At 42.8% G+C, this 12,531-nt stretch overlaps 1 protein-coding gene across 1 annotated transcript; it reads left to right on the top strand.

Moving 5' to 3' along the window:
- The first annotated feature begins 426 nt into the window (after positions 1–426).
- Positions 427–10,664, top strand: ferry3 (FERRY endosomal RAB5 effector complex subunit 3). Its single transcript, XM_083666173.1, has 14 exons — positions 427–476; positions 1,033–1,221; positions 1,379–1,524; positions 2,840–3,021; positions 3,144–3,243; positions 3,421–3,542; positions 4,088–4,194; positions 4,422–4,619; positions 4,933–5,061; positions 5,754–5,825; positions 5,977–6,179; positions 7,675–7,732; positions 7,849–7,916; positions 9,319–10,664. Exons 2-14 carry the CDS (start codon positions 1,041–1,043, stop codon positions 9,409–9,411), a joined length of 1,659 nt encoding a protein of 552 aa, XP_083522299.1. The 5' UTR covers positions 427–476; positions 1,033–1,040; the 3' UTR covers positions 9,412–10,664.
- Positions 10,665–12,531: the final 1,867 nt, after the last annotated feature.

Here is a 12,531-nt window from a genome sequence, read left to right as displayed (position 1 = left end):
TGTTTAGCTATTGAACGGACTGACACTACTGGCATGTCCTATGAAAGCCTCTGAACTAAATATAGCTAAAATAATATATCGTTCATGTAAAAGACCAAACATTGGCTTAAAAGAGTTAAGATTAACATCTGCAGCTGGATTCTTTTTTTGTTTACAAATATCCCGCTGCTAATTGAAACAGGCATATCCACTTTGTGTTTCGGTTTACTTGATTTGTTAATGTTGTTGAGCATTTCGGCAAGGATGTAAACATTTCAGATAAAATAAAGTAATCATTTATAGCTGCAAAAATAACCAAGAACATCTCCAACGCTCTTGTTTGCGTTCCGTGCAATATGAATTATATCTCGATATATTCTTTTGAAAATAAAGTATTGGCTCGTTACGAAAGGTGTGTTCTGGAAGCACAGATACCAAGCTAAAAAAACTAAGAGTCAGCTGTCAAAATATCCCGAGCGACATCCACAAATGCACAGGTAAAAGTAGATCGTTTCCATCCAAGTCTTTTGTGAACAACATTGTAATACGTATGTAACGATTACCACGACTGCAGTTAGATTAGCACGGTGTCAATATTATTGCTGATTAAGGTAGATTTGCTGTTAGCTAGCTAGCCATAACACAAGGAAGCTAATGTTACACAGCCTAACTACTTTTAGAGCCCATTTCCAATACTATAGGCTGCTGCTAGCTAACCTTAACGTAACCTAATCTACCATCTAGTCTGTTAACTAATCAGAGTAATGGGCTCATTTATGTCAGCCTGTTGTTTCAGCCACACTAGCCAGCTAGCTAGATACAAACCTAGCTAGCTCGATGTTCCAGTAGTCTTATTAACTGTGTGTGTGTGTGTGTGTGTGTGTGTGTGTGTGTGTGTGTGTGTGTGTGTGTGTGTGTGTGTGTGTGTGTGTGTGTGTGTGTGTGTGTGTGTGTGTTAAATGGCCACGTATGACGACAATGGACATGACTGCATTGTGAACAGTATCTGATAATCGTGTATTGATTTATTATGTTCCTTTCTTCTGCTTTCAGCTGAAAACATGAAGAAAAACAAGGGAAAAGTGAACACCACCACTGAAAAGGAGTTTGTGTTTGAGTTCAGGGCAGGGAGGCAGAACTGTGTCCTCAAAGTACCTCTGCAATTTCCTGTCCAAGAGAATGTCAATGATCTTCATGGTAGACTTATGTTGCTGCACAAAATACCTTGCTTCGTTGAGAACGGTGAGGTTTTCATTCAATCAAGTTAAAGTAAATGAAACACTAACAATCAAGCACCTTGACATCTTCAACACAGATACAGCCACAGATACATTTAATTCATCCGCACACATATATGTGGTAGCTAATACATGGTTTAATCTGATGTGTCTTGATCTAGAGTTGAAGAGCGAGCTGTCCAGCTTTATTGAAACGGAGACAATCCAAGACTATGACAGAGAGGCAGAGGTGGCCCTACAGAGACTCACAACAGCAGAGGTGGACATTAACGAGCTTACAAACACATGGGCCAAGGCCTATTCAGAGGTAAAAAAACAAAACATAACCCAGAACACATTACAATGTTTCATACATTTAGTACATTTAGATATAAGTTATTGCTACCGTGTAATTCAGTTTTGTCCTCACCTACAGTACTGGAGTGGATGATAACTCATACCTGCACATTATTTGGGGGGAAGATGCAACAGTGGCCTACAATATATGAGAAAAGTTATGTAAAGCCTACAATATGTGAGAAAATGGTTTTGTATTGAATAGATTGAGCAATCCATTCACCTCAAAGGTTAGCTGCAGGAGTGTTCGCCCTCTGTGCTTCACGATGATATAATAATAACAACCTGGTGTTAGCTGGGGACATAGATCATTAAAGTAGTACAGGGAAAGTACGTCACAGCAAATCTACGTAATTTGCCAAGAGTACTGTCTTGTGATGCAGAGTTTGACTTTTATGGTTTGCGCCTCATTGATTCAATACATAACAGAATTCTTTGAAAGAGCTTAGTTATCAATCTGGTAAATCATTAAGTCTCTGACATACTAGTAGACCTGGTAGTTTTCAATTGATATTGATCAAAGCGGAGACAAATTCCTTTGGAACAGAATATCTTCCCAATTTTGTCTTTTAAGAAGGTCAACAAGATCATCTGCATTTGCACTTCAAAGTACATGAGTTTAAATTCTGCTGCCATTTGCTCAAGCACTTATAAAAAGAAAGGGGCTGCCCCACCTTCTCCTATAAAGCCCTGTCGCCAGCTGACTGCTGTGGTACATACAGGATAACCATTAACATTTTACTGCACTAGCACAGAAATACTCATGGAAGCTTTCCAGTGTATTTTAAGGAACCCCAAAGGTCTTTTAATGTCCATCATGTTTGTTGCATAACATTTCCTAGATCCGTATTTATAGAGAAGGTTCAGATTCTAAATACTAGTCTATGTACATTCTAAATATGGCAGAAATATGAGGTCTCTCTCTCTCTCTCTCTCTCTCCCATAGATATCCCTCATATGTTTGTAAAGAACAACCACTTTTAACTCTCATCACACTGCATATTTATGATCATGAACTCGGCCATGCACACAACATTGCTACTTCTCCACTACTAACACTCTCCAAATATTATCTCTATCCCTGCGTCCCAATCCTCCACTCTTTTCCTTGAAGTGCTCACTTGTGCACTCTCCTATGGATTTAAAACCATAGGATTGGTGTAAGCAATGTCTCACACACATCCTATGCTTTTAAATCCAAGTAGCTGAGTGCACATCTCAGGTAAAAGAGTACAGAATTCGGATGTGGTGTCAGGCTGTTACCATCCTCTCTTGCTTGTCCTTAGACCACGCTGGAGCATGCTCGCCCAGAGGAGCCCAGCTGGGACGAGGACTTTGCAGATGTTTACCACGAGCTTATCCACTCCCCAGCCTCCGACACCCTGCTCAACTTAGAACACAACTACTTTGTTAGCATCTCTGAGCTCATCAGTGAGAGAGACATGGAGCTCAAGAAGCTGCAAGAGAGGTTGGTACTGTATGATCATGGAGACCTGAAGTCAATTAAGTCTCTTTAAATCATCATCTAATTGAAGTTACTCTCATGTAACATATAATTAATGTTGTAATTGCTGTGACCCCAACTCCCAGACAGGCAGCTGAAATGGACAAAGTCATGCAGGAACTGGGGAAGACCATGAGTGACCAGGATGTGAACGCAGTGGCGTCTCAGCACTTTGATGCCCAGCAGGTACTGTAAGGCATTAAGCATCTCTGCTCTTTTGAGGAATGTGGGTTATAAAGTCTCTGTAGAGCTCTATATACAAACCTACACAGGGTACATACACATACAGTACAAGTTGACAACAGTATACAGTAATGACACATTAATGATAATTGATAATTAATGATTCTTCTCTCTGGTCAGGTGCTGGAGAACAAGTGGGCAAGTGAATTAAAACAAGTGACTGGTATCCAGAAGCAGGAGTACCAGGAGTGGGTGATTAAGCTCCATCAGGACCTCCAGAACCCCAACAACAGCACCATCAAGTGAGTGTGTGTGTGTGTGTGTGTGTGTGTGTGTGTGTGTGTGTGTGTGTGTGTGTGTGTGTGTGTGTGTGTGTGTGTGTGTGTGAGAGAGAGAGTGTGTGTGCAGAAGTGTACTCAATAGTTTTCTAGAAGGATGCAACTCAGCAGGTTTTAGTAAAGCAAAAGTAAAGCAAAATTGGTTAAATCAAGATAATGAATAGCAGAGTCAGATGGTTAAGTGCTTTCATGGGGAAAGAAAGCGTGCAGACACAGTGGAATGAAATCTGCAGACATAGCAGTACTCTCAAATGCATGCCCAAGAGGCATTGATAAAGCATCACAGCTGAAACAAATGTATTTTTCTTTTTGTGAGATATACTAGTACATTTCCTACAGTAAAAACAATAATCATACTGCTGAATAGTGTATGTGTATATGCTGAGAACTTGCTTTTTGGCATGGAATGTTCCATCTACTTCAGCAGCACCTTGTGGGAAGTTAGTGTGTCGCCCTGTCCCTGTCAACTCATTCTTTGAAAAATATGCGTGTGCGTGTGCATGTTTCAGTGAGGAGATCAAGGTACAGGCCAGCCAGCTGACAGAGCCTGCAGAGTCTGGGGCCAGGCTGTACGAGGAGCAGCGACAGCTGGAGGAGAGCTTCACCATCCACTTAGGTACTACTGTCCCCTGTCTCCATGGAAACATACACACTCACCGCCTGGTCCAACAGGCCCACACTGTAAAAATAAACACAGATGACAGTCGATGGATTTATACTGAACATCCTGTGATCATAAAAAGACATCCAGCTAGGTGCATATTATGTACATGTTGTTGAGTGTCTATTTTCTGTGTTTTATTTCCTGATGTATTTTGACTGTGTTGTTGTCGGCTGTTCCAGGTGCACAGCTGAAGACCATGCACAACCTGCGTCTGGTGCGGGCGGACGTGCTGGACTTCTGCAAGCACCGTCGCCATGGCAGCAGCGGGACGAAGCTGCGGCGCCTGCAGACGGCCCTGTCGCTCTACTCCTCGTCCCTGTGCGGCCTCGTACTGCTGGTGGACAACAGGGTCAACTCCTACAGCGGCATCAAGAGAGGTCAGGGTTCAGGGCACCGCACTGTTACACCGAGCCCTTGCGCTTACTGTGTTTGAGGAGATCATTTTTAAATGAGAATCAATATATACATTGATTTTTGTCTTGCCTTTATTGCCTTGACCACATTTGTTTTTTCTGCTATGCCTTGATGCAACTCGAGAGTAAGATGTTTTTTAGATTGCAATGGCTCCATACATTTCCTGAATTTGGTCACAGTACACCGTCCCCCTAAACCTCCACACCTACACTACCGTGTTGTGAGATTATACTGAACCATACCACTTAGTTCTATCATCTCTGTTGTGTCTCCCAGACTTTGCCACTGTGTCTAAGGAGTGTACAGACTTCCACTTCCCTCGACTGGAGGAGCAACTGGAGGTGGTCCAGCAGGTGGTGCTTTACGCCCGGGCTCAGAGGAGCAGCAAGCACAGAGACCAGCCTGGTGAGACTGTCTGACTGGCTGGCTGACTCACTGACTGACTCACTGACTGACTCACTGACTGACTGACTGACTGACTGTCACACTATCAACAACCACAGTAACACTGCAACCAATGGCTACTGTCATTCAGATTGAAGAAGTTTAGTTTATATGCAGCCAGCAATATATTGCAGGTGTTTTTGTGCCATAACTATCTAATTCACGGATGGTAATTGTAAATTGTAAATTGTCTATAGACACAGGAGAGGAAATATAGTAGATGAAATGAGTGATGATATAAACATCAGGTAGAGCATGCTACAGTTTAACAATGTAAAGATCCCGCTGCCCTGTGAAGTAATGTTTGTTCATGTTTGTTTGAGCTAGGGCAACGTCAATGGCATGCTGGACACACATGTACAGTATGTGTAGGGATTATGTCACAGACAGGACAAGGCTGATTTTGACATATTTGCCAATGTGTGTTGCTGGAAAAGTCTGTCAAGATCCTTATCTCAATCCACACTGAGTGGCCCATTGAGTGGGGAGCTAATCAGAGCCAAGTATGGAAACATTCCTACTGGCTATCTAACCTTACATGGTCAGTCCCCTGCCTCGGCTATTGTCATTAGGATCCTTTGTGGTCTATTTTGTGCACGTGTTTTTCCATACAGGCCATGCTTAACTGAACTCACCTCTTGTTTTTCTGACAGAGGTCCTTAGGAATGGAGGGAGCGAAGATAAGAACAAAAATGTTGAGAGAAACCCCTCAAATATCTTACCAGGTAAATTTGATCAATACATTATTTGTGTCTCTATACTTTGAATGAGGCCTTCTTCATTTGATAAAAAAAAAAAAATGCTTTTCCCTCTCAACTGTTTCTCCCCCATGGAATTTGAATTCTGTTCCTATGATGGTCCCGTCTTGTTCTCAAGGTGAGTTCTACATTTCTCGGCACTGCAACCTGTCGGAGGTCCACATCGTGTTCCACCTGTGCGTGGACGACAACGTGCGCTCGGGTAATATCACAGCCCGCGACCCTGCCATCATGGGCCTGCGCAACATCCTGAAGGTCTGCTGCACGCACGACGTCACCACCATCACCATCCCCCTGCTGCTGGTGCATGACATGTCAGAGGTGAGACGGAGCTTCACAGGCTGGGGCACGTAGGGCTGGGGGGGAATGTCTAGACCGCTATGCTCAAGAACAGAAATGCCTGCATTTTTAGAACTTTTGAGTGAATGTTCTAGCTATTTGTCTTTAGAGGGTTAGAGTGAAGGTTAGGGAAAGGGTAAAGGTCAGGGTCAGTGGTTAAAATCACTTTTGTGTTTTTACAAGAGCTGTACATCAATCCTTTTTGGCCGAATGGTGACACACCCCAGCTGAGATAAAGTGTGTAAAAGCAAAACAAGAACTGACTCAAGTGTCCCTTACAGATTTGTTACAGATGAGAGATGACAGCCATACAGTGCATTTGCTATACATGCATCATTGGTGCTGTTTGGCTTGTGCTGACCCAAGCGATCGCCCAGTTCAGAGTAGTAACCATTATCCTTAAGCCAGACAGTCTGGATCCTAGAAGAGATCATTTTTGATTAACTTTGATAACCTTCTATACTCCCCATCTCCTGTTTTATCCTGCTCTAACCATGCTCAGTGGTACATTCATTGGCCTGTTATACCTTCTCCCTTGTATACCTCATTGTCTCCTCCTCCATTCCTCAGTTCGATGGTTCAGTGCAACCTTAGGAGTGGCTTATGGCGAGCTTTAGGTCTGGTTGTGAACTCTCTCTAGCATTTCCCTAGTTCCAGAGACCGGAGTAAAGGAGGGGTAAAGTAGAGAGTCGTGAACTGTGTTGTGTTTACTCAAACTCTGAGTATACAGTACAGAGCTCACTACACACAGGACAGGCCAGGGTGGCGGGAAGGGGGAGGAGTGAACAGCAGTAGTATTGATAGACAGACAGCTCTCAGAGTTGACATGGAGGCACCTCGTGTAAATGAACAGTAATTTCTCAACAAGCCGGTGCTTGACATACTGTACACCCTGTTGCGGAGAGGGCTGTCTCTTCATCGTGCCACGACATGTCTGATGAAATATCTTCTCCCAAGTTAAAGCAAGGGCTTGGTTACAAGTATAGACTACTCTCACTTCATAAGCTGCCGGAACCAAAGACACTTAATTATCTCTTTTTCATTTAAAAGCATTTCCCATCCGGAGTCTTTTCTTTGTTTCTCCAACTGAGAAAAATTTACTTTTAGCTAGATCTATTCTATGTACAGTGACATTATAAAGACATTAAAAAGACCAGCATTGGTCTGAGTAACCATTGAGGGAAATCAAGTAGTCTCGCCAGACACACTTCCGCCCAAATGCGCAAAAAGTAAATTCACTCCCTCTAAGGCCAGGTTTGAGTTGTTATTCCAGGCTTATATGTGTTGTGTGTAGGCTAGCAATCAAGAGACCCACACACTATGAGATGTAGAGGATTTATGTCTTCTCTGAGAATCAGCAGTCTGACAATAGTAGACAGTAAAGAAGGGAACTGTGAGGGGATGGCAGAAGGGGACATGTTGTTGTTGGTCATGCTTCACCAGGCTGATTCCTCCGCTCTTCTTCTCTCCTCTGCAGGAGATGACCATCCCTTGGTGCCTGAAACGGGCAGAGCTGGTCTTCAAATGTGTCAAAGGTAAGAGAGAGAAAGACAGAAAGAAAGTTTAGAAAAAAGCCACCAAGGTGACATTTATAGCCTGTGTATTGTCACTAAAACCCCACAGATTTAACTTTAGATGTTTCCCTCTGCAGGGTTTATGATGGAGATGGCATCCTGGGATGGAGGGATCTCACGGACTGTCCAGTTTCTAGTTCCACAGGTAAGAGTACCACCTTACTGCCCTATGGTCAGCAACAGGCGGTTTGTTTACTAGTACTAGATAATTGCTTGTTTGTTTAAATCACAGAAGCAAGTTCCACAGGTAGTTTGATTTACTAAATCCTATATGGCATAACATAGCATGTTATATTGTATATTGTAGAACACAGCCAGTCATATAATTCAGTTTTTATCACTAAGTCTTTCATTTATGGTAGTTGAATTTACACATCTCTGTTGTCTGACTGCTCTTAAGGTCTCTGATGAGAACAACAACAAAGTCTCATGTTAGTGCTCAGGGCTGAGACGCCTTTGACTATTCAAATAATAACCATTAAGGGCATGGGCCAGATTCGAACCCATGCCGACATGGGTATATGTGCGCACTGCAAGCCGTGGACCACTGTATAGGGTCTTTAATGGAGATTTTCTATTGAAAGTGTGATTTAGTCCAGGACTAGGCTTAATCTATGTCCGGTAAACCGCCCCCTATGTCTCACAAAGGCACACCTGGCCTTATTGACTCACATACACATGCATAGTACTTGCATTCAATTCACCATCACAAAGAAGAGAAGCCATTTGGAAGTATGACATACATCAAAGCTCACTCAGTCATTGTGAAGGTTATGATAAACCAAGAGCTAACTTTCAGAACAGTTTTCAGAAGACTTTTTAATTCTTTACAGAAACATTTTCTCATTCATGAATGTGGCTCTCTTCAAGGTGGTTCCAGGCGGTTGTGTCCTTATAGCCAGCGAGTGCCATCAGACAGGGTGGCCTTCTCTATACTGTGATATGATTACTCATGTTGACAAGTCCAGGGGATAAAACCAGCATCAAAGGCCTCTCACACGGTTGGCGGCTGCCAGCCTTTACGCTCTGACACCATTAAAAATAGCACCTCTAAAACAGCATTGTTTTCTACACCTCCACTGAGCCACATACAGTATGTCTAAATATATGAGCCGCATAAGTGCGGAGATGTGGAGGAGACATTAATACTTGAAATGCTTATTAGAAGACCCATTAGTGTAGCGACCGACAGGACGACAAAGACAAACATGTTCCCTGTTAAAACCACAGCTGTCATAGCACACTTCATTCCAGCATCTTGACTGGTCCCACAGGAAATGAGGCTGGTGGCGTTGAGCTGAAGGTCCCCGCTGAGATTGTTGTTACCACTTGCTGTACACAAGCAAGCAAAGCTTTTTATATTATGCTAACAGCCTTCCTTTTTAATAGGTTGTGTGTGTGTGTGTGTGCGTGTGTGTGCGTGTGTGTGTGTGTGTGCGCGCGCGCGCGCGTGTCGAGCACACGCATGCATGTGTGTGTTCTATGCTGCAGAACTGCCAAATTCCCTGTGTGCTCACTAAGCAATGCTGTCTGTGTTTTATTGACAGAGTATCTCAGAGGAGATGTTCTACCAGTTGAGCAACATGCTGCCTCAGATCTTCCGTGTCTCCTCCACCCTGACGCTCACCTCCAAACGCTGATGGAGACAGTTGACCAATCACAAAGTCTTTTTCTCACCCATCAATCAACATGGAACCTTTAACAGAAGAGTCCATGGCCTTCTCATCCTGCCACTGTCTGCAATTAGACTTTTAGTTCTACAGACTGTGATGAGGTTACAGTTTAATGAATCCAACATCATGAAAAGAAACCAAAGGAGAAAAATTGACTGTATTCTAAGATTGAAACACACAAGGATGGGATATTGTTTGGGTCCCACCAATTTTGCATAGGCCTACAGCAAGTGGAGTGATAAATGAGTTCCAGCAAACATATTTTAATATTTTAAATTTCACAGAGGTTGGCTTGATGGATGACTCCAGAGTTCTCTGCCACATGTGATCCAGTGTAATTGGCATAATTTTTCGGGCGGGTCCCCCAAAAAAGCGATATTGGCTCTTCCTCCCTAAAAAAGATGGATTGTGTTGCTGCTGAGGCAAGCATTACGCAGGTGTGTTTATACTGCATTGCAGTGAATCATAGCCAGGAGGACTCTTTCTGTATCATATTTTTCAGCTCACATAACAGCAGAGGGCACTGTTCCCAGAGACAAACACTCAACCAACTCTGATACATTAGGCTTACCTACTGTTGTGTCTGTCAATATTAACATTTATCATGGTAACCTCTGATGTTGTTGAATTCTGAACTGGGATGAGAGTTGAGAGAAACCTAACATGTAGAATGAGATCATCATATGCAGCCTTTCTGTTTACAGAACATTAGCAGTATTCTGAAAGTTGTTGGACCCTATTGAGCATATCGCTAGATGTTTGCCCACACAGTCTCAGCACTTCAACACATTTCTTATGTGGCATTCCTATTAACATGTTACATTAAGATGCACTCTATATTTACACTGGCATTTGTACTAAATGTTTTGAATGAAAAGGTGGGGAAATGTTGTTTACAACTACAAACCTTCTTTACTGTCCTGATCCAATGTGAATCTCTTAAAACACATCTCTGTGAAGTAATGTTTCTTATTAATTTGTTTTTTTTTACTCCCACAAAATTAGTATACACTTTCAGTTGGTGTACAATTGTATTTACTCTTCATGTGTAATCCATGTGCAGATAATCTCCCTGAAGCTAATGTGTCAGTGAAATTGCATTCCTCTATGTCTTCTGGTTGGATTAAGTCATTTTAGACGGATGAAATCATCTGTGCTTGTCAGATGTTTGCCATGATGATCAGTGACAGTATTAAGATGATTAAAAAGATCCAAGTGCACCAATCATAATAAATGTCTTCTTTCAAGTAAAAAAACAAGATGGCTGGGAACATTCTTCAAGCTCCTGCAGTGTCGTGTTAAAACCTGCTGCACTGTTTATACCGTACCACAGCCGTGAGAACCCAGTGTTTATACCACACTGCAGCGTTGAGAACCCACAGAACGGCAAGGAAATGTGTCACCAAATGCCTGGCATTCCTGGCATTGGCCTTGCTAGCCTGAAGTGTTGGGTTCCCTGGGGCAGAGGGGCGGGGGTGGGGGGTGTTGAAGGACCGGAGAGACCCGGGGGATAGTTGAGGGACCAGAGGGAACAGCGGGGCAGTTGGACCGGGGGCAGGGGGAACATGGGGACAGAGGGACCAGGGTCTCCTTGGGCAGAGGGACTAGGGGTGCTGACTCTGCATCATGCCCCCATGTCTGTCCCTTCACCTTCTCCCTAGGGTAGTGTGTAGCCTGGCCCTTGACGTCAGAGTCAGAGCCACACATAGAGCAGTCCCTCTTCTCTGACAAGGCCAACTAACGGCCTTGCTCAGGGACAACTACGTCTAGTCTAGCCCACGTAGAGAAGCTCCTCAACCAAGGCCAGCAACTCCCTGGGAAAACTGCCTTCCTCAGGCATCTGAAGAAAGTGTGTTTGTTTACTTCCCCTCATGCATTTGAAATCATTTCAGTAGTTTAGGCATGGGCTCAATAGAGTGTCCACCATATTTCTAGACTAGTCCTTTCCTGTTAGATCCATAAGGGGGAGTGTATGAGTGAACTCTTTAGGTAGAAGGGTAGAGAGCCTAGGGCCCTATTCAGTCAAACCTACATAGTGTACAAGGTTTCTGGGATGGGTCAGAGACCCATGTGGTTCCTCTTGTGTACCAAGAGAGCATGTTTATACTGAAATACATTTGCAATACTTTTAGTTTCACACTGTAAACAATGCTCTGTTGTGTTTTGGACTCTATTGGCCTGGGGAACCAATAGCAATGTATTGTTTCCAATGGCATGAACAACACAATCAAACAAACCATAATAAGAGGAACATTATCTTATGAAAGATTATCTCAATGAAAATTGATTGCAATGGAAAATTTCCCATCACACCAGCTTGTGAACTGAGGTCTAGGAAATGGCCTCCAGGGGGCCAGCAGTCAATGTACTATATAACCGGATTATAACCAGTTTACACTTTACACAGCATGGAGATGACCACAAGGCCACTCAACTGTGCTTATCATGCATTGGTAATGTTAAAAAAGACTACAGGTTTATTAAGATAGGGAACTTGGTATACTTCGCATTGGGCAAGCAAGGCGTTGATGATGACGTTCATTATGAAATACATTTAGGAAGTGGAGTTTCTTTTTATTCAGCTCAAGTCAACTAACCCATGAACCAATTCATGAGTAATAGTATAATAATGATGATATTTATAAATATTAGGGTTCTATCTCTGCTGCTTGTTTCAGTGTTGGCAAATGACGCAGGAATGTTCCTCCAAAACCATTTAACCTTTCACCACTAAAGCCTCAATCTGTGATTTCTGTTTCTGGCAAATAGCCTGGCCCTGCTAAATTGTTTGGTTAGCTGAGAGTTGAGATTGAGAAAGTCTAACTGCTCCCAAAACTATAGATATACAAAAGCTATGGATACAAGGAATGACATTCCTTGAGATAATCATTATATGTTTTAACATATTATTATGTATATTCATGGTTTACTCTCCAAGGCCAACAAAATCATAAATTAACGTTCATCGTATCTTGGTTATAAGGCATGTACTAAGCCCGAGGAGTCGTCAATCAGTAGATGTATAATATGCTACATCGTTGATTGACATTAAATTAATGCACAGCAAGATTGTACCTGAGGTGGCTC

Source organism: Argentina silus (assembly GCF_951799395.1).
Source record: "Argentina silus genome assembly, chromosome: 3".
Classification (NCBI taxonomy): Eukaryota; Metazoa; Chordata; class Actinopteri; order Argentiniformes; family Argentinidae; genus Argentina; species Argentina silus.
The sequence above is the reverse complement of the archived record's forward strand: the minus strand, read 5'-3'. Positions and strand labels throughout refer to the sequence as shown.